Genomic DNA, 24,721 nt, shown 5'->3' on the forward strand with positions numbered 1-24,721 from the left:
CCCATTGTTTTGTTCTCATATATCATTATCTCTGATTATCCCTCATTCGTCTCCAGGCGTTTATTATTTAAACCGGGTTGGTGTGGATTGCTTCACTGAACTCAGGTCTGAGGCAAGACTGATTTAACATATTATTTAATTGGCACACTGACATAAAGTGGACTCGGAAACAGACACAGACACATTGAGACCTGCAGACAGACACACACAGACACACACAGACACACGGACACAGACACAGACTCTGACACACACATACACGCGCACGCGCGCGCGCGCGCGCTGGGCACGTACTCTCTCTCTCTCTCACACACACACACAGGGAGAGAGAGACACACACACACCCACAGGCACACACACACACACACACAGGGAGACACACACACACACACACACAGACACGGCAGACACAGACTCACACACACACACACACACACACGCGCGCGCGCGCGCGCGCTGGGCAAATACTCACACGCACACACACGCGCACACACACACACACACACATACACACACACACACACAGACACACACACACACGGACACACACACAGACACAGACTGACACACACACACGCGCGAGCGCGGGCTGGGCACATACTCACACGCACACACACACACACACACACATACACACACACACACAGACACACACACAGACACAGACTGACACACACACACACACAGGGAGAGACACACAGGCACATACTCACACGCACACACACACACACACATACACACACACACACACAGACACACACACACACACACACACACACAGGGAGAGACACACAGACACACACACACACACAGAGGGAGAGAGAGAGAGACACACACACACACACACACACACACACACACACACACACACACACATTGCACTCGTCTAATATGACTAATAGTGAAAAGACTTTAAACTGAAGAACGAAAACACACTGCACGTCAGTACATGCGCACTCATAGGCACACATACACACGGGCCCACATACGTACATACATGTGCGCGCACACAACGGATGTTCTCTGTCTCAGTGTCGTCTGTCTCTCCGTCTCTCTCTCTCTGTGTCTCTGTCTCTGTCTGTCTCTGTCTGTCTGTCTGTCTCTCTCTAAGAGAACTGTAGGATTTATCCCTGCCAAGCACTATAATTATCCATCACAATTTAAGCTGACAACGTTACTTGCAACAGAATGTAAAACGTTGATTATCTACTTCAGTTGCTCCTTTCATTGACTCAGTAAAGTCCGGCGTATGTATCTTCATCAAAATGATAGCTTATGTGTCATCAATGCTTACAATGCATTTGCGTATATTTGTGTATGTGTATAGTTATGTATGTGTATCTTTATTGTTTGAAGTTACTATATGTATGCACATTGTGTGTGTGTTTAGTGGACGTGTGTGAGCGCGCACATGCGTGTGTGTGTGTGTGTGTGTGTGTGTGTGTGTGTGTGTGTGTGTGTGTCCGTCTGTCTCTGTCTCTCGTGTCTGTATCTGTCTGTCTGTCTGTCTCTCTCAGTGGGATCAGCGTGTAGTAGTAGTATAGTAGTAGGTCTTCAAGTTTACGCCTTTGCACTCAGTGATATTAGACAAGTGTGTCAGGTTGCATGTCGGTCGGTGCGCTTGACTCGACCAAACACGCATTGTCACGGTTTCAGTCAGAGGCAACACTGTGATGTAAAGGTGTGTGTGTGTGTGTGTGTGTGTGTGTGTGTGTGTGTGTGTGTGTGTGTGTGTGTGTGTGTGTGTAAAACATTATCTCTGTGTGTGAAAAAAAAAAAATAAAATCCCACGAAGTTTGAGAAATATAGAACAGAATGTTCCAGAACAAGCTAGATTCGTCTCGTTGAGCCGACATACGACTCGGAGGAGGAGGGACGTGGCAGAAAATGGAATATGGGGGTGTGGGTGGTGCAGTCTAAGACAATGAGACCGTAGTTTTGTTTATCGGTCATGTGAAAATAGAGCAGATGCGTTTATACACCCGTTAAGCTGATGTCATGTGTACGCAATGGGATGACTAGACATCAAGTCATTTTGACATCAGCTCCGAGTTCGGAGTTTTCTGTTGCGGGTATTCCCGCAACTATTTTAAACTTCTCCTCACACGTGGTGGTTTTTATAGTTTGGGCCGACGAAGAGAATCGATCAGTCTTTCAGACGAGGCTGCTGCCTTGCGGATAGCTGTTCTGTGATACTGTTTCTCTTGTCGGTGTTGTGAATATTCATTATTTATCGACTGAACCGCTGTTCTGTTACCAAGAGCTGTCCACGATTCCGCTGCATTGTGATCAGACTATAATTAGCAGCCTGCTACTTTGCGAAAAACAAAAATACATACGGCACACATACACACACAAAAAAAACAACAACAAAAAACACAGGGAAGCTCCTTGTTATTGATTTCGTTAGTCTGCGTCACATGGACTTGTGCACAATCTGGCTTTTAGAACTTGAACGTAAATTATCACTTTTATTTGAATGAGTGTGTGACTGATCTAGGCGTGTGTAATACCAGTACTATAGCTGGATATCGTCACAGGTTACACCGCCACCCCAACCCTCCACCCCGGAAAAAAAAAAGACTGAAAAAAATTAATTAACTTTCCTTTCCTTCCCCTACCATACACGTCATAACTAGTCATTTTCCAAATAACTGACTCAAAGAACATAAGAGAAAAGATAGTGCTTTATCGTAGAGCCACCCAGAGAGATTGCAAGAGGTGTACTGTGTACAGAGTGACCGAGTCAGTGAAGACAATGTCTGCTCCAAAGGTGACCAGCGGAACTCGTCGACGAGAAGTTGCACGTTCGAATCCAGTATCTAACCGTAAGTTACTATGATGTTATCAATCAGAAGAAGAACTGAAGAAAATTGTGACCGATGGGAGCGGCATCATCGCTCCCGTGTGTCGCAGTGTTGTGTGTGTGTGTCTATCTGTGTGTGTGTGTGTGTGTGTCTATCCGGCTGTGTGTGTGTGTGTGTGTGTGTGTGTGTGTGTGTGTGTGTGTGTGTGTGTGTCTGTCTGTCTGTGTGTGTGTTCACTCTTTTCACGTGACTATCAGTGATCAGTACTAGACGAGGAAAGGGGACAAAATGTGCAGTGAAGGGAAAAGGTCTCACTGTTCTTACTTTCTCTTTCTCGGCTTTCTCTTTGTCTCTGTCTCTCTCTCTCTCTCTCTCTCTGTCTCTCTCTCTCTCTCTCTTATGGAACAGACTTTCTCCATATTTAAAACATGACTGAAGCAAATTTTAAAAGATTCAAAACACTATACCACGATTTTTCTGATAAATAACTCAAATCTTGATTTTTTTTCCTGACATGTACTAATTCAACCTGAGTCAAATACTAAGTTTTCGTATTCTCCATGTGCTTCTCTGTATTAGTTTCAACATAAATCTCTTTTTTTTTTTTCTTAAAACTGAAAGCGTACATGTACTATATATCACGATAAAATGAACAAAAAAAGGGGGAAGAATCCCGCCCCTCTCTGTGTCTCTCTTTCTCTCATCGCTCTCCCTGCTTGTCTGTTTTTATGTCTGTCTGTCAATCTTTGTCTGTCCGTCCTGTATCTGTCTCTATCCATCTAGCTATATAACTATCTCCTTTTCTTCTTCCTCTCGTCTTTGATATATATTTCCGTGATTTTTCTCTTGCTTGTTCACTTTTCCCTCTCTTTTTTTCTATATTGTTACTGTTATCTTTTTGCTGTTATTTATTTGTTTCTTTTCGACGGCTGGATGAAAAAAAAAGCATGTATGCTTAATCTATTACCCTCAGAAAATAAAAATTATTAACAATTCATTAATTCATTAATTCTCTCTCTTTCTCTCCTCGAAGTTAGAAAATGTTTATTGTACATAAAGTCTGGTCACATGTTGGATCAAGAAAACAACTGGGTGAAGTTTTAACTAAAAACCCCAAACCAACCCAAACAGACGAACAAACAACTAATTAAGTGATTACATCATGTGAGGCAACAATCTAACTGTGACATGCTCAGAAAGAATACATATTTAACAAATATTACAGCTCAGCTCAGTGGAGTATCTTTTCATCAAAGATTTTTTTTTTTATTATTTTTTTTATCGAACACTAAGCACTGATGAATGAATTGCTCAGCGTAAATTGCCGTCGACACTGGACCAGTTCAATAACTTCAGGTCCGAGACTGTAGGAATTTAACATATGGCAAGTATATTTAAAATTAATTTTAGTATCACGTGAGCGGCACCACGTGTGCGATAAACACTTACCGACATAATCATTCGGTCATAAAAACATTTCATCTTCCACCAAACTTGAATGTTTTACTGTGTACAGCAGCTACACAATGTTAATGCAGAAACCCAACCATTTCCCGACACAACTAAACCCCATATATCTACACACGTTAAAGATCCCATAATCCACGTCAGTCACAGAGTCAAGTTCGGGTAGGTCATGAGGATTCATGAACTTAAAGAGAATGAGTGCAGCCACTCCCGACCACAACCGGCCAAGTATCAGCGGAAGTTGCCTGAAAAGGCTGGGGGGGGGGGGGGGGGGGGGGGGGAAGAGGAGAAAAAAAAAAGAAAAAAAAACGGATTTTTTTTAGATCAAAAAGATAAAAGAATAAGAATATTTTTATTTTTATTTTTGGATTTTTTTTTCTTTTTTTAAGAAAAAAAGTCACGCCATACACGTTCGTAAAAACCCAAAGTCCAATTGAACACGAGAGTGCGTCGCTAAGTGCTGTGACGAACGAACCGTGAGGAAGATAACTATGTCATGTGACATTGCTGCACTGACAGCAACAGTCACAGATACTGGCAGCGCACTGAGGTGATATCAGCCGAGATAAAAGTCTGCTGTCGATTCAGCATTTGTAAAGATAGGGGCGATTTTTATTTTGTTTCTTTTCTCAGTTTTCTTTCCGGCTTGTACTGCAGGTTTACAAATGCCCGGGGGAGTTGACCTGCAGTGACTGAAAATGGGCGGGGAGTGGCTTTGATTGACGTCATGTGGATAGTTTCAGTAGCTCAAGGAGGCGTCACTGCGTTCGGACAAAACCATATACGCTACACCACATCTGCCAAGCAGATGCCTGACCAGCAGCGTAACCCAACGCGCTTAGTCAGGCCTTGAGAAAAAAAAAAAAAAGTATAACGACACAGTCTTTGTAATGTGTTTCACGTGCATGCATTAACGGGCGTTATGAAACACTTCAGTTTAATCAGTATCATGTGGATAGCCAATAGAAACAGAAACTGATTAAACTGAAGTGTTTCATAACGCCCGTTAATGCATGCACGTGAAACACATTACAAAGACTGTGTCGTTATACTTTTTATATCTTTTAAAAAAAAATTTAAAAAACGTTTTTTTATCTACAACTAGTTTTGCGCATGATGGATCATCCTAACAAAAAAATCTTCCAAGCTAGTATGTTCTGCGACACGAACTCTCTCTCTCTCTCTCTCTCTCTCTCTCTCTCTCTCTGTGCTGTCGGCATGCACGTATGCCGCCGGTGTGCATGTGCTATGTGTCACCGTGACATTGTGCGTGAGAGAGAGAGAGAGAGAGAGAGAGAGAGAGAGATCATTGACAACTTATACTGAACTGAGAAAGACATACCTTTTTGAAATCACCCTTCCCGAGTGTGTGTGTGTGTGTGTGTGTGTGTGTGTGTGTGTGTGTGTGTGTGTGTGTGTGTGTGTGTGTGTGTGTGTGTGTGTGTGTATCAGTGTGTGTGTGTGTGTGTGTGTGTGTGTGTGTGTGTGTTAGCACGGTGTGTGTGTGTGTGTGTCTGTGTGTGTGTGTGTGTGTGTGTGTGCGCGCGCGCGCCTAGAGTTGACTTAATCAATATTTTGCGCCTTCTAAATATTATTATTAGTAACAGTAGTGCTTCAGTTTTAACTTCACTGACTCAAGTTGTAATTATAGCAATAATCACACACACACGCACACACACAACTCACACACACACACACACACACACACACACACACACACACACACACACACACACACACAAATCACTGAAAAATACCTTCCAAATATTATTAAACCCAGTCAGCTAATACTGGAAGACTTCAAACTTGTCTTGTGGGACTGTTTGGGAAATTTGTCCGTAACTGCTGCCAAAAACGCCATAGCTAGCAGAAGTGATTCAATCTCTTGTCACGTCAATATTTACCGGCTATTTTGTTTTGCTTTTTTTGTCTCTGCGTAGTTTCATGTAACTTTGCATGCGTGTCTTATAAACCTTGTTCAGGTTTAATTCAGTGACATTAAAATTGATTCTGATTTACCAGCACACACACACACACACACACACACACACACACACACACACCGTACATCCGCACTACCACCACATTCACACACATCCGGCACACATGCGCGCGCGCATTCACACACTGACACACACACACACACACACACACACACACACACACACACACACACACACACACACACACACGAGCTCATCATCGTCATTGGTAGAGTCAAATTCGCCTCCAAATCGGGGGGTGGGTGTGATGAAGTTATGGGGGAGAGGGGAGCAATGTTGTTGAACCATGCAAGCATGCTTAGCCTTCAGTATCAACAATAAACTCCTGTTACCTATGCAGCTCTTAATCTTCGTGTCGAGTCTATAATTATTAGATGAGAACGCTGGATTGTACGCCATGTAGTTTTTATTGATCCCGGTGAGAACGATCGACGCAGTTCAGTTGTCAAACTTTAATAGTAATAATATTTCAATTCTAATTGTAACGCCGGCTCTAAAGGCAGTTTCGGTTCCGCTGGGTTGTCAACTGCTACTTTATATTCCACCTGTGCACAACAGAGTTTCAGTTTCAGTTTCACTTTCTCAAGGAGGCGTCACTGCGTTCGGACAAATCCATACACGCTACACCACATCTGTTGAGCAGATGCCTGACCAGCAGCATAACCCAACGCGCTTAGTCAGGCCTTGAGTGCATGCTTACATATTTGTGTACCTATGAAAGTGGATTTCATTTTATGTAATTTCGCCAGAGGACAACACTCTCGTTGCCATGGGTTCTTTTTCAGTGCGCCAAGTGCGTGCTGCACACGGGACCTCGGTTTATCGTCTCATCCGAAAGACTAGACGCTCAGTTTGATTTTCCAGTCAAACTTAGGAGAAAGGGCGAGAGCGGGATTCGAACCCACACCCTCACAGACTCTCTGTATTGGCAGCTGAGCGTCTTAACCATTCTGCCACCTTCCTCCTACAACAGAAGAACAACTGAAACAAAACTTATGCGCATGGTTGACTTGTTCACGTATTGACCAGAACATTGACACATTGTCCTCAAAGATAGACCAATCAGGTCTCAGAACCGTTTCACGATTTGGATTAGTCATTTCTAACTATAGATAGATGGAAAAACCCAAGGGTTTGTTTGAAAAATGACGTTCCCTTCCATAAAATCAAAACATAAGTTCCAATAGTTGTGCTTATATACACCGTTGTACTGAAAAATAAAATAAGTCGAGACAGATTTAGGCAATTTTCAAATTTTATTGAAATATTTGTCTTACAAAAATAGTTAATCGGGAAATCTGGAATCTAAACTTAGCTTCCATCGAGCTTCCTAGTTTCTCGAAAACGAGGCTGCGTTCTTTCGAAAGCTTTGGGAAAGCGTGGAGACGAGCGTCAGAGACATAGGTTGCACCGTTACACCAGAGGTATTAAGCAGTACAGGTCGCATTTACAAATCACACGTAAGTCAGTCTGTATTGTATGACGCCAGCCCTTACAGTATTTGACACTATTGTGACAGGTTGGTCCAAAAGTGTTCGGCCATTTTTTTGTTTTTTGAAACATTGAAATTTGAATGATTAATATTCATCATAAAAAAAAATTATAAAAAAAAAATGCGTGGCATTACTTGATAGTGTGTGGGATTTTTGGTGTTCCTCTGATTGGTGACAACGAGGTGGTCAACAAACCCACATGGAGAAGCAAATGGTATGAAAGTTTTCACATGATGAAGGACACCTTTTCCTGATGACACCGTAGATGGCTACTTCCTGGCCCGCGTTGGCAGTTTATCTCACAGCTTTCAGCAGGAGCGAACTACATTACGGCTGTACAACGTTTTGGAGTGTCTTGCGAAACACTGTGTTGAAAATACCACCAAGGCATTTTGGACACCTTCGATGAAATTCACAGAGGGAGAATATTTTATGAGAAACACCCTCCCAAAAATGTTGACAGAAAAAAAGAGTTTGAGAAAAACCCGCACGGGAGCAAATGTACTTTGTTTAGTCTGCGCACATATGTTTGTATTAATAGTATTCTGTATGTGTTGACCTTGTCTATGTATGTTTGTGTGTAAAACAGGGCGTTTTAGAATGATTTAGACATGCCATCATTTGTACCTAAAAATGAAATTTTAACCATCATTGACTGATTGAGGACATTTCTTTTGACGTTCATCAATTTTTTCGAAAGAGGTCATTGGTCATTATTAATCAGTAAAATGTCATTATTCAAAAAAGTTTGCAAAATACAGAGATAAGATTTCCCCTTTGCAGTACGTCCTCACTACACATAGTTACCCACTCATTAAATTCACATATAATGCACACGTGCATGCACACATGTATACATACAAATGATACATTTACAAACAAACACACTTTGCCATTTGGCATAGTTAATGCGAATTTTAGTTGTTCATATGGCTGAGATGTCTGCTACCCCACCCCCCCCCCTCCCACCTCCTCTACTACACTTGAGTGCTGGTCTGGGCGCTAGTCTTTCAGATGAGATGATAAATCAAGAGTCCTGTGAGCAGCATGCTCTTGGTGCACGTAAAAGAAACCACGGCAACAAAAGGGTTGTACCCAGCAAAATTTTATAGAACAATAGATAAACTTTTATGGTAAAAAAACAAAGTATACTTTGATGGTAAAAAACAAAACAAAAACATTTTGCAGACAGTGTAAAAGAAATAAAAATGTTGGTGGCGCTGCTCAGTGACAAAAAGTAATGCTGTACAATTTTTACTGACTTCTTCCTTTCTTAGTCTTTGGCTGTGCAGAAAGCTGTTGGTACCAGAATTAGATTCATTTTTTCTCTCTTTGCACTGGATACAAAACTGGTCAATACCAAAGTAGCATGTTCTCCTAACAAAATAGTCCTAGTCTGTGTAAAGATTTGAATATTTCTCTTTGTTGTTCTTGGGAACACGGTCCTCAGACCACACATGGGTCAAAAGTTTTGTTTCTCCTGTTCTTTCTTGAGATACAAATGAACAAGACATATTCCTTCACAGTCACAATGTATTCTGAAAGGTTCATTTTTGACTCACTTGTGTAAACAAAGTGAGTCTATGTTTTAACCCGGTGTTCAGTTGTCTGTGTGTGTGTCTGTGCGTCCATGGTAAACTTTAACATTGACATTTTCTCTGCAAATACTTTGTCAGTTAACACCAAATTTGGCATAAAAATAGGAAAAATTCAGTTCTTTCCAGTCATCTTGTTTAAAACAATATTGCACCTCTGGGATGGGCACAAAAAAAGAAGAAAAAAAGCCTAATTATATGCAAACTGCATTTACTGTTATATCTATATTTTTAGTATTCTCTAAACTTGGCACTCTGACCTCTTATTCTGACACAACAACAAGAGGAGTCATTATTATCATTTTTTGTTCAAACAGGAACTTCTTTTGCTAAGCATGGAATTTTTATTTATTTTGCAAACGTTTTGGTGCAGATGGTAAAAAAGGGAAATTACTCTGTAATTAATGCTAGGGGACTTAATTTATCACAAGTGAGTCTTGAAGGCCTTGCCTCTCTTGTTAATTATTATTTCTAATTGCAGTCAGTCATTGTCAATACAAAGTTGATAATGTCTGTGTTTTTATTTACTGATTTAGAAACAGAGACAGTTGTTATGATTACAAAGTTGATAATGTTTTGGTTTTTTGTTCGTTTGCTAATTTGCTGTTTGGCAACAAGGTGTTCAAGAAGTAAAGTACTGTGTCAATTCAATGTCTTGCAGAAGAGCCAAACCAGGGAGCCATGGCAACGGCGTCTGCTACAAACTCATTGGAGACGGACACAGTCCCAGTTCCAGATGATCGGCCTCGCCTTGCTGGCTACCGGAAAGAAATTTTTACGAAGGAAGAGGAGCAGCGCAAGTTTTCATGTGGTTTCTGCAGCAAGATTGTTCGGGAGCCATTGCAAGCTGACTGTGGCCACAGATTTTGTCAGAACTGTCAGAAAACAGTGGAAGAGTGAGTCTTTCGTTTCAGTGGATATGTATCAATATCATTATTATTAACCCTTCCCGGACGGATATTTCTGTTCCCTTCTGATCTTCAAAAAAGTGCCCCAGGATATAAACTTGCATGCTAGATTTGAAAAAAAGCTTCTTCTTTTTTTTTTTAATTATTACCCTCCATGACCCAAACATCCATTGGCAAAGGGCTGAGCATAAATAAAATAATCTTGGCACTGACACAGTGAAAGGGTAAAGCTCTTCCCTTCAGACCCATTTTCGGCAATGGCCTGCCAAATTGTTTCTTCGATAGCTGAAACGGGTCAGGACTGCACTGTTTTACCACCGTATGTGTGGACCTGTCAACTTTTCAAAAGTGTGAGAGTCATGTTGGCTGGCTGAAGCAGTCTTCGTTTAAAAGATCGTATATGTTTTATGATGTTTATGGAGGTGAGTTTTGAAAAAAAAAAAAAAAGTGGTGGTCAGCTTCAGAGTGTGCTTTGAATTTATGATTGTGATGTTGTTCTGACAGTTTGTAAACAGTGGGAAAAAAGTAGCGAGTACATCAAAACGTGAGTGTACAAATTGCAATGCCATTCTACCAGGAAGTATATCCTGCTTCTTAACTTAAAAAAAAAAAGTACATTCTTCTTGTTAACTTTTTTTTTTTTCCTGAAGTACAAATTGCAGTGCTATTGTGCCAGGAAGTATTATTCTTAACATTTATTTTATAAAGTGTATCTTACTTGTTAACCCCCCTTCCTATTTCAATACTTGTTGACAATATATATTTTCAAATTACTGCTTGTTTTTTTCCAGTTATTAACAAAAAATGTAATCCTGGACTTCAGTTTAAATATTGAACTGGTTTTTGTTAAACCAATGCCTCAAGAAGCCATTTTATTTGCTAAAATTGTTGTCCATTATGTTGTTGTTTTTTAATATGTAGAATGTTAGGTGATGGTGGTGTTTGTGATGGACAGCTTTTGATTTTATGTCAGAGTCACATTACGATGCGACCATAACGATGACACGTCTGATGTGAACAGGTCGATTCAAAGCGGGGAAAGGGTGTTCTGCAAACTCTGCCTGGAAGAAGAGGTGCCAGAGGCTGAGAGCATTGTGGATCCCAAAAAGGTATCTCCATCAGGAGTGTCTTTTATTCATAGCATTGTGGATCCCTAAAAGGTATCTCCTTTAGGTGTGTCTCACTGTCTGTTTATTTATAGCATTGTGGATTCCAAACAGGTATCTCCTTAAGGAGTGTCTGTTTATTTAGCTGCTTTTTGGGGGGGTTTTTTGGTGGTGTTGTTTCCCCAAAGGGATTGTGGCACATTCCATTGGTGCAACTGTGGGTATGGGTAAAGAGATAGAGGAGGTCAACTCGTACACTGCCAACTGGCAGGGCTGAGAAAAGGTGGATCGCGTTGAGTGCGCGGATCGATAAAAATGACATTAAAGGCAACACTGACCTGAGTGTGTGGCAACAAACCTCTAGAAGTCACCAGAGGAGGTGTAGGAGGTGGTGGAGGTCTGGAGTCAACGGGAGGGAGCGGAGGAAGTGGAGGAGGCGGCGGGTTGGCGTTGTTGAGAGGGCCAGGAGTAGAGGGCCCAGAGTGTCAGCAAATCGATTGCGAGCACGCCTTAATTTTAGCACGATTGCCCAATCGAGCTACATAATTATGTGACCTGGTTGGAGACATAATTTGACAAAAAACAAGAACGCCAGAGAATCGACAGACAGGCAGAAAATACAAAAAAAAACTTAGCCGTATGAAGAGCACAGGAACAGAAGTCATGATGTCTGCCGGAAAAAAGGGCGCTAGCTAGCGGGACAAAGGGGAGGTTACCTACTTCCGGGAGGTTATCAGCCGTAGTTGCTTTCGTTTTCTCCGCATAGGTGGATAGTAGTTTGCACAGGACAGGAATGTCAGACCCCTGCCGGAGTCTGCACTAGTGGGTCATGTAAGTATGTTATTTAAACGTAATTTTAGATAGAAAATTTCCTTTTATTATCTTTTTAAAAGTTTCTAGTCACTTCTTTGGCCCTAAGCCATTTCTTTTTAATGTAGTGTTTTATTCTTCTTTTTATTACCCCTCCCCTTTTTTTGTCGCCTTTTTTTTTCTCTCTCTCCTCCTCTTTCTCTTCCTGCCATTATAAATTTTTGATTTTATTAGAACAGTGGTTTTGAGGATTGAACATAAATGTAATTTTAATTACACATACTTAACCGTGACCCAACTAGTGCAGACTCCGGCAGGGGTCTGACATTCCTGGCCTGTGCAAACTACTATCCGCCTATGCGGAGAAAACGAAAGCAACTACGGCCGATAACCTCCTACTCTTTTTTTTTTTTTTTAATACTGGAGGAATTTTAGTTTGACAGGATGGTTGAATTGATGAGTCAGATAGTGTAGAACAGTGAATGAGTGGGTCTTTCTTTTGCTTTTTACAGATGTTTCCAGACCGCGGATTTAAACGAGAAATGATGAGCATTCGTGCAAAGTGTCCCAACGACATGTGTGTTTGGCAAGGGACTTTCAAAGATTACGTGGTGAGTAATTAAACTTATTAAGCTAGTTCAGATATATTGGGGAAAGTAACTGAGAAGTCGGAATTTGGAAGAGAAAAATCTGCGTGGGAGGAGACTTGTTTGTATTCATTTGATTGTATTTATGATATACAAAATTTAAAACATAATTTTTTCCATGTGTTTTAATGATGAGAAGGTTGAATTCAGCTGATTTTGTTTTTGCTTGACCAGAGAATCTGGTTCAACTGCAAAGTGAGCTCAGATTTTGAGACAAAACAGCCTTCAGTTCATCGTTTAGAAATGTTCTGAACAAGGCACACATTTTCAGGGCAGTTTTCACTTCTGACCTGTCCCTCAGCAAAAGCTTTCTCCTAATACTAGAAAATGTTCTTGTACCAGACTGGTAACGTTCTCTCGTCTGCCTGTTTTATGTGATGGTCTGTATTTTCATTACTACAAAATTTTATGTGAAATATTTTATATAAAATGATAAAAAAAAAAAAAAATTGAAAGTAAGGCCTGCTTGGACTCGGCAATCAATATGGGTTTCATACAGGTTCTAAAAGTGTTTGCTTTTTTGTTTTGTTTTGCTTTTCTTGTGTAAAAAGGTGACATGCCTATTTAAGTCCTTAATCCTTTTTTCTTTAAAAAAAATTTTTTTTTATCATACAGGATTTTAATTGTAATAGTTTCTTTTTTTCTCTCTTTATTGAAAAACAAACAAACCCAGCATTGTTTCTCTAAGTGTTGTGTAAAGAGTAGATGTGATATGTTAATTAAGTAATGATTTTTGTGGGGGGGGTTTTCATAAGGAAAGAAAAATAAGCAATTCGAAACGGGTCTTCATGACAGAAATTTTGAGTCTCCTAATGAATGTAGCAGGCGATGATGAATTCAAGGGGCATAAGCCAGCACTAAAAAGTCTGTGCCTTTCATTTCATTCAGGTTCCTAATGCAGTAGCTTAATTGTGGAGGGCTGCGGGAGGGGGGGGAATGGGGGGGGGGGGCGTAAAGCTTTTATTTGTTTATTTTTATATAGTTATTAAACATTGTGAATAAAAGCCTATATGAATATATAACTGAACCCCGCAAAATTTTTTAATTTGTAATGAATGACAGATTATTAGCTCTCTTCTGATTGTTCTTTTTTCAATGAAGCCTTTACCCTGTGCACTGTCTTGTTTTTTTATTTTGATAGTTGGAACGAACAGATCAATAATATTTGCAATTTCCGTCTAGAAAAATATTACAGGCAACGTGTCAAATAATTTTGAGGTTGAAGTTTTTAGCAATCCGCCCCCCTGCACCCTCCTTCCCCAGTCTTGAACAGTTGCAGGACGAGTAGTTTATGCGTTCATCATCATTTATTCTGCTATTTATATGGTCCTGTACAGTAGAGGTGTGTTTTTGTTTTTTTCTTCTTCTCAGAAACATGAAGTGGAATGCCAGCACCAGCCTTTGGTGTGCGAGTTGTGTGGGGACCAAGTGTCCAAACAAAAGATGTCGCAACACAAGACCAATGAGTGTCCTCAGCGCGTCATCAAATGCAGACACTGTAACATGGACATCGTCTTTTGTCAGAAGGAGGTAAGCGCGTCCCTGGTGTTTTTGTGTGAGAAATGTGTTGCAGTGTATTGTATCAGTTTTTCACGGCAACAAATGTCAGCACACACACACACACACACACACACACACACACAGAGCAGCAGCACAGATGGGCACATGAATAGTGAATCGTGGAAACAAATTTTCTGTCAGGCAACGTGAAAAAATGATCAGATCTATGCAAGTCACTTCATATGAATTGAATAGTGGATCATGAAAACAAATGTTCTGTTGGGATCCATTTTTGATTAGTGTAGACAAAACATACATCTTTTGACTTTGCTGTCATAGCTTTGTTGCTGAAAGAACGAAAACAAGAGAAATAACACCAGAAGAAAACAGGAACAGCAGGCAAACAACAGCCTACAGCTGTGTTTAATTGTAGTAGTAAAAACGTTACCATATTGAATTTTGTTATTTTCCATGAAAACTTTTACCATGTTTTTTTGTTTTGTTTTTTTCCGCCCAGGCTCATACGAAGGATTGTCCCAAAGTTCCGGAAAATTGCAGCCAGTGCAGCAAGAAGATTCCGCGTGATAAGGTTTGTGTGTGTGTCTGTGCTTCCCACAGGATAAGGTCTGCCTGTACTTGCGGTCAGTGTGTGTGTGTGTGTGTTTCACATGGAATGGTATACCTATGCTTGTGGGTCAGTGTTGGGTGTGTGTATTTGTGTGTGTTCTGTGTAATTGAGTATGATTGAGTGTGTGTTTTCCTCACAATAAGGTATCTTTAAGTCTGTGCTTTTTTTTGTTTTTGTTTTTTTGCTTTTTTTCTCTCACAGTTTCTAATGTGATTGAGTGTGAAGTATGTTTATGTGTATGTCCCTCACGGAAGTGATTTTTGGTTTAAACAGTATTTTATTTGGAACATGTCACAATACAACACAGTTACAGATGAACAAGACAACAAGAAGATCTTATATAAAGTCCTGTCCTGATACATGTACATGTATACCAAGTATGTGACGGATGTCATCACAGTGATCTTTCTTCTCTCTCTTTTAAATGAGTGAGCGTGAGGTGCGTGTAGAGTGGACTTTCCTCACATTAGGATACGCCAGTGCTTTTTTATTATTGTTATTATTTTGGAAAATCTCTTTTCATGCTGAAATATCTTGGTGGACTTGTCCTGCAGATGAGGAAGCACCAGACTCAGGACTGTGCCAATCGACTGGTCACCTGCCCCCTCGAGGGGTGTGGGGATGGACGGGAGGTGAGTTGTCTGTCGGAAGTTGTCTGTCTTGTACAGCAGATCACTCCAGCACCTTGGTGTCTTTGTTCTGACTAATTAATCAGTTCTTAAAAAAAAAAAAAAAAAAGTTTTTAATTAAGATAATAAAAAAAACAGCAACGTAAAAATTGTTAAAAATCATTTATGATGAATGTCGGTTACGATCAATAGTATGTTAAGTCTTTTTTTTTTTTTTTTTTTTTTTTTCTTTTTTTATAATTTTTAAAAAACAAATTTTCAGTTGTTGATGATAAGTCTTTTTGGTGTCATCTACTGTACCATGTCAAACTGATGCAATCTAGGCCTGTCGGTTTGCTCTGCTTGGCCAAATAACCAAACATGGAGTATAATACAAACTCCTCCTTTTAATCTTAGAGTATGTTGTTGTTACTAATTCATGTAGTTTTCAGCTTGTCACAAAAATGAATATAATTTCTTTGTTTTATTTCCTCTTGACAGCATTTGCAAAGCTGCTGTTAAAATGGATATCTTTATTACTTTGTTTTTTCTGTTGACAGCAGCAGTGGCAAAACAGTTGTCAAAATAAATATCTTTGTTTTCCTCTGGACAGCCACTGCAAGCATACCATTAAAAATATCTTTTGTTTATTTGTTTACCTCCCGGCAGCAACCGCGAAAACAAAAACCGTCATCAAAACAGATATCTTTTTTTTCCCTCTGGACAGCAACAGTCCTCTAAACATTTCTTTGTTTTCCTCTGGACAGCAACAGTCCTCTAAACATTTCTTTGTTTTCATCTGGACAGCAACAGTCCTCTAAACAGATATCTTTGTTTTCTTCTGGACAGCAACAGTCCTCGAAACAGATTTCTTTGTTTTCCTCTCGACAGCAGCGGTCCTCAAAACATATTAATTTGTTTTCCTCTCGACAGCCACGGTCCTCTGAACAGATTTCTTTGTTTTCCTCTGGACAGCAACAGTCCTCAAAACAGATTTCTTTGTTTTCCGCTCGACAGCAACGGTCCTCAAAACAGATTTCTTGTTTTCCTCTGGACAGCAACGGTCCTCTAAACATTTCTTTGTTTTCCTCTCGACAGCAACGGTCCTCTAAACATTTCTTTGTTTTCCTCTCGACAGCAACGGTCCTCAAAACAGATTTCTTTGTTTTCCTCTCGACAGCATCCGCAGAGCCTCTTCCAGAAGCACGTGCAGAACGACAAAGAAGCCAAACACCTGACCTGGGTGCTGAGCCGTATCGGAGACCTTGAACAGTCCGTCAACGCTCTCATGGAGCCGTCGGCCAGCGGTGGGGCGTCCAACACTGGAGCAGAGGTGCCGCAGACGGTGGATGAGTTGAAAAGGAGGCTGGACGAACTGGACCGCCAGCTGCAAGAGTACGTCCGACAAGGGGGAGCATCATCAGCAGGGGGCGCCACGGGAGGCATTGGTGGCGGAGCAGGAGCCGATTCGGGGCAGGCGAGCGGAGGGGCGGAAGCTTCAGCCTCTACTGTGAGTTGGTGTTGATGGGGCTTGCATGAACCCTCACATACTCAAACCTTTCCTCTCGCTCCCCCTCTCACACACAAACCCTCACATACTCAAATCTTTCCTCTCTGTCCCCCTCTCACACAAACCCTCACGTACTCAAACCTTTCCTCTCTGTCCCCCTCTCACACAAACCCTCACGTACTCAAACCTTTCCTCTCTGTCCCCCTCTCACACAAACCCTCACGTACTCAAATCTTTCCTCTCTGTCCCCCTCTCACACAAACCCTTACGTACTCAAACCTTTCCTCTCTCTCTCCCTCTCGCTCACACAAACCCACACATACTCAAACCTTTCCTCTCTCTCTCTCCCTCTCCCTCACACAAACCCACACGTACTCAAAATATCACCTCTCTCCGTCTTCAGGGCAGCTCAGCGGACCGCGTCACGGCCATGGAGTTCAAGGTCAACTCCCTGGAGCCCATCCTGAGTGTGCTGCACGGGGAGATGAACCGCTGCATCGGGGCCATCGAGGCCCTGGAGCAGAAGCTGCTGCGGGAGACGCGGACCTCGGAGGAGTTCCGGGTGAAGATCCAGCAGTACGAGACCACCATCAGCACCATGACGGCCTCCCTGTCCCGCCAGGAGACCAAGCTGAAGGACATGGACCAGCGACTCTTCAGCCAGGTGCAGGAGAGGCCTGATGGGACGCTGCTCTGGAGGATCCCCAACTTCAGCCAGGTGAGACTCGGGGTGGGGTAGGGTGGGTGCGGGGTGCGACAGCTGCTCAAGCGGTTAGGATTTTCAGTCTGAGGGTTCCCAGTTTTGAATCCCGGTCACGGGGTGGGATGCAACAGCCGAGCGATTAACTGACTCAGTACGGCCAGTTCTCTCTTCTCCTCTACACAGACCCCTAGGATGTCCAGTGGGTGTCCGAATGACCCAACCTTTAGCTTCCGTCGTCAGAATTGTGGTATTCTTCGTCAACATTCACGTCTTCAGTATAAGAGCCTTCCGCTTGCAATATTTTGATGATGGTAATTGGGGGTGAAACGCTGTTAACGTCGTCTCTTTCGCCGTTCGTATGGAAAGAGTTAAAGCATTAAGGTTTTCAATCCGAGGGGGTTTGAATCGCAGGGCAGGGCAGGGTGCAACAGCCGAGCAGTTGGAGCGGTTGGGATGTTCAGTCTGACGGGTCCAGGGTTTGAATCTCGGTCACAAGGCGGGAAACAACAGCCGAGCAGTTCAAGTCTGGTTTGGGCTTTCAATCTGAATTGACCAGGGTTTGAAATGCCAGTCACAGGGTGGGGTGCAACAGCCGAGCGGTTAAAGCTTTCAGTTTGAGGGGTCCTGGGTTTGAATCCTGGTCACCGGTTAAGGGTTGGAGATTTTTTCCCCATCTCCCAGGTCAACAGATGTGCAGACCTGCTTTGTGAGCCTGAAACCCCTTCATGCATATATAGGCATGTAGCAGGTCAAATACGCATTAGTTCTTCCAGGGTCTTGCATTAGTTCTTCTAGGGTCTTGTATTAGTTCTTCAGAGTCTTGTATTAGTTCTTCAGAGTCTTGCATTAGTTCTTCCAGGGTCTTGCATTAGTTCTTCAGGGTCTTGTATTAGTTCTTCAGAGTCTTGCATTAGTTCTTCCAGGGTCTTGCATTAGTTCTTCAGGGTCTTGTATTATTTCTTCAGAGTCTTGCATTAGTTCTTCCAGGGTCTTGTATTAGTTCTTCAGGGTCTTGTATTAGTTCTTCAGAGTCTTGCATTAGTTCTTCCAGGGTCTGTATTAGTTCTTCAGGGTCTTGTATTAGTTCTTCAGAGTCTTGTATTAGTTCTTCAGGGTCTTGTATTAGTTCTTCAGAGTCTTGTATTAGTTCTTCCAGGGTCTTGTATTAGTTCTTCCAGGGTCTTGTATGAGTTCTTCAGAGTCTTGTATGAGTTCTTCAGAGTCTTGTATGAGTTCTTCAGGGTCTTGTATTAGTTCAGGGTCTTGCAGTCATGCATAGAGATGGGACAGGTTGTGCTCATAGTCTGCACAGAGGGATACATACTGGCCTGGGAGAAAGGGGAACATAAAAGAACAGCTACACTGATGTGGAGACAGGTGTACATGTGTACATTGATAGAAGAACATGAAAGGTGTACATGTGTACAAAAACAGGTACAATTATCCCCTGAGACATTGTACACAATGTCCCAGCAGCACAAGCACGGTGAGCTCTTAAACTGTACAAGCTGTCGAAACAGTTCATCGTTGTTCTTATAGTCGCAATAACGACCGTTTTGACCTGATCCGCAGGTGAGAAAAGACGCCGTGGCTGGCACCGTCACCAACATCCACTCCTCCCCTTTCTACACTGGCGCCCTGGGCTACAAGATGTGTGTACGCCTCTACCCCAATGGAGACGGCATGGGCAAGGGCACCCACCTCTCCCTCTTCTTCTCCATCATGCGCAGCCCCCACGACGCCCTCCTCCAGTGGCCCTTCAAGCAGAAGGTCTACTTCATGCTCATCGACCAGAACCTCAAGAAGCACATTGTGGACGCTTTCCGCTCGGAGCCCACCAGCTCCTCCTTCCAGAAGCCGACGACGGAGATGAACATCGCCACGGGGTGCCCCATGTTCGTGCAGCTCAACAAGCTGCACCAGCCTGGCCACGGCTACCTGAAGGACGACACCCTCTTCATCCGCGTCCTGGTGGAGACGGACGGCATCGATGACCACCTCAAGCAGTTCGATCCTCGCACCATGCCCCTGCAGCAGTCATGAGCTGGGTGGTGGTGGTGTTTTTTTGTTTTTTGTTGTTTTTTTTCTCCTGTGATGTGATGAGGCTTATATCGATTTTTTGTGATTTTTTTTTCCCCGGCGGATGTGTTGCGGCTAATATCCATGGATCAGACCATGTGTTTCGATGCCTCCTTGAAATTGAATGCGTTCCTGACCTTTGGGAATGTCACCAAATGTGGAGTAACAGAGATAAGCCATACTGGATAAGTGTTCTTTACATTGCTGGATTTTTTTTTTTTTTTTTTTTTTCCCGTGAGGATCATCTATAAAAAGCGGAGTAAGAGCAATTGGTAGGTATTGTGTGGATGTGTTTTATGTATCCCTTTCCTTTTTTCTTTTGAATAATTTTTTTCTTTCTCAAGGCCTGACTGCACACGTTGGGTTACGCTGCTGGTTGCTTGGCAGATGTGGTGTAGTGTATATGGATTTGTCTGAACACTGTTGACGTCTCCTTGAGTAACTGAAATGAACTGAACTGAACTGGATGTATACATCCAAAACCAGATAGGGGTTTGTGGTGTGTGTGAACTGTGAAGAAGGCGTGCATGTGTGCGTATTATGAATGTGGACAAAAGCTTGGTGACTGAGACTGTGTGTGGTATTATGATTAAAGAGAAAAGATTTTTTGAGAGTCTTTCTTCTACTTGATGTATAATTGTTCATATAATTGTACATAATTCTGCTACCAGACTGGACATTCCACCGAGTTCAGCACCCCCCTGGTGTGAATGAGTTTCATTTTGCAGGGAGATCTTGCAAAAACTGAAGGTTTTGGGAGCATGCCACTGAATTGAGGAGCCGAGGGGCTAGCATTTATGCTTTGCTCTGTGATCAATGGCTGCATGTGTTGTTATAATCAGAAACAAAAGAGGAAGCTAGACAGGGATACAGAAGGGAGGTAACCTACTTCCGGGAGGTTATCGGCCGTAGCTACTTTCGTTTTCTCTGCATAGGAGGATAGTAGTTTGCACAGGACAGGAATCAGACTGCCTGCCGGTGTCTGCACTAGTGGGTCATGGAAAGTATGCAAGATAAACGTAACTTTAGGAAAAATATTTCCTTACTCCTTTTTCTTTTATTACAAGGTTTTTGTCAAACTCAATCTGACATGTAGTTGTACATTCCTTTGTGGGCGACAGCCGTTCTGTGTACCAGCATGCCCATTTAGAAAAGCAGGGTGGGGGAATATGTTTTGGTATTTTAAAATTCCAGCATCTGATTGATACAGTTACAAGCCTGCCTTTCAGAAAGTTCTTTTTCCTTCCTTTGATGAATCAGAGGTGGTTTTGTACACGTGCCAGTTTTGGAAGCCAGGGTCAGAACACTTTATTTGCTGGAAATCATTACGATTGTTTCCAAACATGGAGAATCAGACACTTTGACCCTATTTTTTTCAAGGAAAAAGAATCCTGTACAGTTGGCACGTCCAGTAATTCGCAGAAGCTTTCAACACAGATTTGGAAATGTACTTGTGGCAAGGTGGTAGAGCAGAAGCAGTGGTGTTGGCAGTGCCCAGATTTTGAGGACTGTGTGTGTGCAGGTCAAGTTCGATCTGGGCTTACTTCTGGCCCTATCACCCAGTCGACACAGTCTTGTATACCGTTTGAAAGCATGGTCACATGCAAAGACAAGGAGTCAATGAATGGACAGAAAAAGGAGAAAAAGTGATAAAAAAAAAAAGAAGCTGCAAATGTCGACAGGTTAGGAAAACTAAGATGGCTGCCAGAGAAGAGGATGCTGCTACTGTTAGCACAAGGGAGGGAACTTACCAAGGGAGGCTATTAGCCGTAGCTGCTTTCAATTTCTCCACATGGCAGACCAGTAGTTTGCACAGTACAGGAATCCAGACCCCTGCAGGAGTCAGCACCTGTGGGTCATGGTTCGTTTGATTAAATAGAATTTTAATTACACATACTTAACCGTGACCCAACTAGTGCAGACTCCGGCAGGGGTCTGATATTCCTGTCCTGTGCAAACTACTATCCGCCTATGCGGAGAAAACGAAACTACGGCCAATAGGCGGATAGTAGTTTGCACAGGACAGGAATATCAGACCCCTGCCGGAGTCTGCACTAGTTGGGTCACGGTAAGTATGTTATTTAAACGTAATTTTAATTACACATACTTAACCGTGACCCAACTAGTGCAGACTCCGGCAGGGGTCTGACATTCCTGTCCTGTGCAAACTATCCACCCATGCGGAGCAGACGAAACTACGGCCGATAACCTCCCGGAAGTAGGTAACCTCCCCTTTGTCCCGCTGGTTATCGCCCTCTTGAAAATTTCCTTTTAGGAAAACAGTTTTTACCAAACTATAATACAAACCCCTCATTTTAGGGAAAACCATTTCCTGTATACACTGTAGAAACGCTTAGATGATTCTGTAACTTTCACTATGAGCTAAGCCAGTCTCCTTAATGGACTTGGGAATCGGTTTCAATGGATTATTTTACAGTCGCTGTAAAGAGTCTGCTATGTGGTTATTTGTATTGCAATTGCCGTGAGTGGTCTGGCCATCTGTTGGCCATTTTTGTAAAAGATGTACAGCAAAACTTTGGTGTGTGTGTAAATGTATAAAGGAAGTGGAATGGCTGGAGAACGTTTCAGTGGATTATTTTAGTCACTGTGCAGAGCCTGCAATGTGGCTTTTGTATTGTGAATGCAGTGGTCTGGCCGTCTGATAGCCATTTTTGTCAAAGATGAACAGTAGAACATGGTATGTGTGCAAATGTATAAAAGAGGTGGGATGGTTGAAGACTACTGCCCACATGGAGCAACAGGCAGAGGAGAGGGGAGAAATATGTACATAGTATAAATATTATGCTCCGAGTTCTGCAAATACTACTCATTAGTTTTATCAATAGCATTGTACATTTGAACGAAAAACTTTGGAGGGTGTCTTAAAAGTGTGTGCAGATGTTAAACTATGGCAGTTACCGTTCAGTGGAGATCCAATCAATGAAACTTTGGATTTCAGCAAATCCTGAACTACATTACAGACCTAGCGTTGGTTTAAAATGTGCTTATGTTACATGTTAAGAATTAGTGTTGGTTTTATGTGCAATGTATAAAATCACTGTCTGATAGCAGACTATGTGGTTTGTAATCTTAAGTTTTTGTTATTCCCTTTTACGAAGTTCGTTAAGTCATCATTCATTCATTATGCCTGGTGGAGCATAGGCCATTGACGACTACTCGCCATCGCACTCTGTTCTGGGCTGTTCTGGCCATTCCAGTCCAGTTGGTCCCTTGCTGCTTCAGCTCTGATTTACGAAGTTTGTTAAGTAAATTTGTTTAATTGTATTTCTGTTTATATCCGTGTTTGATTCCGTTAACTCACCATTGAACTCTCCCTCCTCTCCTACTTGTTTAACGTAACATTCAAATATCAGAATTCATACTAAAATCATATAAAATTTCACATATGACGGGACATGAAACAAATTTTTCCTTCTTAGTTTTTAATGTTAAACAGTATTGAAAAACTGTAAAAAACCAACACAAAAAAAACCTCTGTTTGCAGGGGTTTTTTTGTTTCGTTTTTTTTTTTTTTTCGGGGGAGAGGGGGTTGGGTTGGTGGGGATGTAGGTTTTTAGAACAGGAATGGTTAGTTTGTTGACAATGACATTTATAGCTCTAGGTTCAAATAACTATTTGAAATAGTATAATTTTGAAGTATGCTTTCAGTTACACACTTCTTTTGGTCTAGATACATGTATAGCACTATTACAAGTTCAGGTGATTGTTTGTGTGTCATTGTGTGTGACTGTGTGTGTGCTTGAAGTTGAATAGTTTCTTGTATTCATGTGCAAAGTCTTGATGCTGAAAATGCAGCGATGTTCTGATGTTAAATATTCAATAAAAATGAGTTTATAGACATATACATGTACACATGCGTTTTGATTGAATGATGAAAATGGAACGACCTATGCGCGAGTGAGAGCAACTGTGTGCCAGTACGTATACATGTGTATACACTTGCATGTACGTGTGGTGGATGTATTGTGTGTGAGCTACAATGTGTGTGTGTGTGTAGGGAAGTTGGGGGGAAGAGAATGCTTGCAACAGTCTGCATGTGTGATGGCCATTCAGCACACAGTGCGTGTATAATTTTTTTTATTGTTGGGGGGGGGGGGGGGGTTAGCGGGTGGGGAGGGGTTTTCTCATTGTGCATTGTGGGGGAAACAGGTGTAATTTTCTCATTGTGTGGCCCTTGGGGGTGGGGTCAGTTTCTCATCATGCATTATGTGGGGGGGATGTTCATTTTCTCATTGGGGGGTTCAAGGGGAGGGGGGGAGAGAATTATTTTCTCATCATGCATGTGGAGGGCGGTAATTTCTTCTTTGTGCATGTCTGGGAAGAGTAATTTTCTTGTGTGTGTGAGGGGAGGGCGGGGGGGGGGGGGGGGGGGATAATTTTCTCATTGTGAATGTGTGGGAGGCTAATGTTCTCGCGTGGGTGGGGGAGGGTAATTTTCTCACTGTGCATGTGGAAAGGGGTACTTTTCTCTGGAATGTGGGAGAGGGTAATTTTCTCATTGTGCATGTGGAAAGGGGTACTTTTCTCTGGAATGTGGGAGAGGGTAATTTTCTCATGTATTTTGCAGGGGGGGGGAGGAGGGAAGGGTTGGGTGAGGAGGAGGGGGGTGGAGGGGCAAAAGGTAAGGAGGAGTACCAGTAATTATCTCTGTGATGGGGGTGGTTGGGTGGTGTGCAGAGGGTTATTTTCTCCTCATACACCGTCACTTCATCACACAAACACCTGCCTGTCCTTTCAACTCCACTTCATTCCCTTATCGATCACTCCGCACCCTCTCTCTGTGTCTCTCCATTCATCACACTATGCTTGTTCAAATGATTCAATTTTATTTTCATT

At 42.2% G+C, this 24,721-nt stretch overlaps 1 protein-coding gene across 5 annotated transcripts in view; it reads left to right on the top strand.

Moving 5' to 3' along the window:
- The window catches only part of LOC143276310 (TNF receptor-associated factor 2-like), a 32,301-nt gene extending 8,566 nt beyond the window's left edge, over nucleotides 1–23,735 (top strand). For 2 of the 5 annotated variants that reach the window (XM_076580815.1, XM_076580813.1), the window contains exons 2-10: nucleotides 10,027–10,261; nucleotides 11,295–11,382; nucleotides 12,702–12,800; nucleotides 14,208–14,366; nucleotides 14,854–14,925; nucleotides 15,519–15,596; nucleotides 16,753–17,082; nucleotides 17,486–17,800; nucleotides 19,358–23,735. In XM_076580815.1, the coding sequence (XP_076436930.1) occupies nucleotides 10,027–10,261; nucleotides 11,295–11,382; nucleotides 12,702–12,800; nucleotides 14,208–14,366; nucleotides 14,854–14,925; nucleotides 15,519–15,596; nucleotides 16,753–17,082; nucleotides 17,486–17,800; nucleotides 19,358–19,828 (1,847 nt within the window). In that variant the 3' untranslated portion in view covers nucleotides 19,829–23,735. Of the gene's footprint in view, nucleotides 1–2,155; nucleotides 2,829–7,582; nucleotides 7,797–10,026; nucleotides 10,262–11,294; nucleotides 11,383–12,701; nucleotides 12,801–14,207; nucleotides 14,367–14,853; nucleotides 14,926–15,518; nucleotides 15,597–16,752; nucleotides 17,083–17,485; nucleotides 17,801–19,357 lie in introns of those variants that run through there. The other 3 variants (XM_076580814.1, XM_076580817.1, XM_076580816.1) reach the window with 3 other exon arrangements.
- The last annotated feature ends 986 nt before the right edge of the window (nucleotides 23,736–24,721 follow it).

The sequence above is a fragment of the Babylonia areolata genome, chromosome 31 (assembly GCF_041734735.1).
Source record: "Babylonia areolata isolate BAREFJ2019XMU chromosome 31, ASM4173473v1, whole genome shotgun sequence".
In the NCBI taxonomy this organism is placed as follows: Eukaryota; Metazoa; Mollusca; class Gastropoda; order Neogastropoda; family Buccinidae; genus Babylonia; species Babylonia areolata.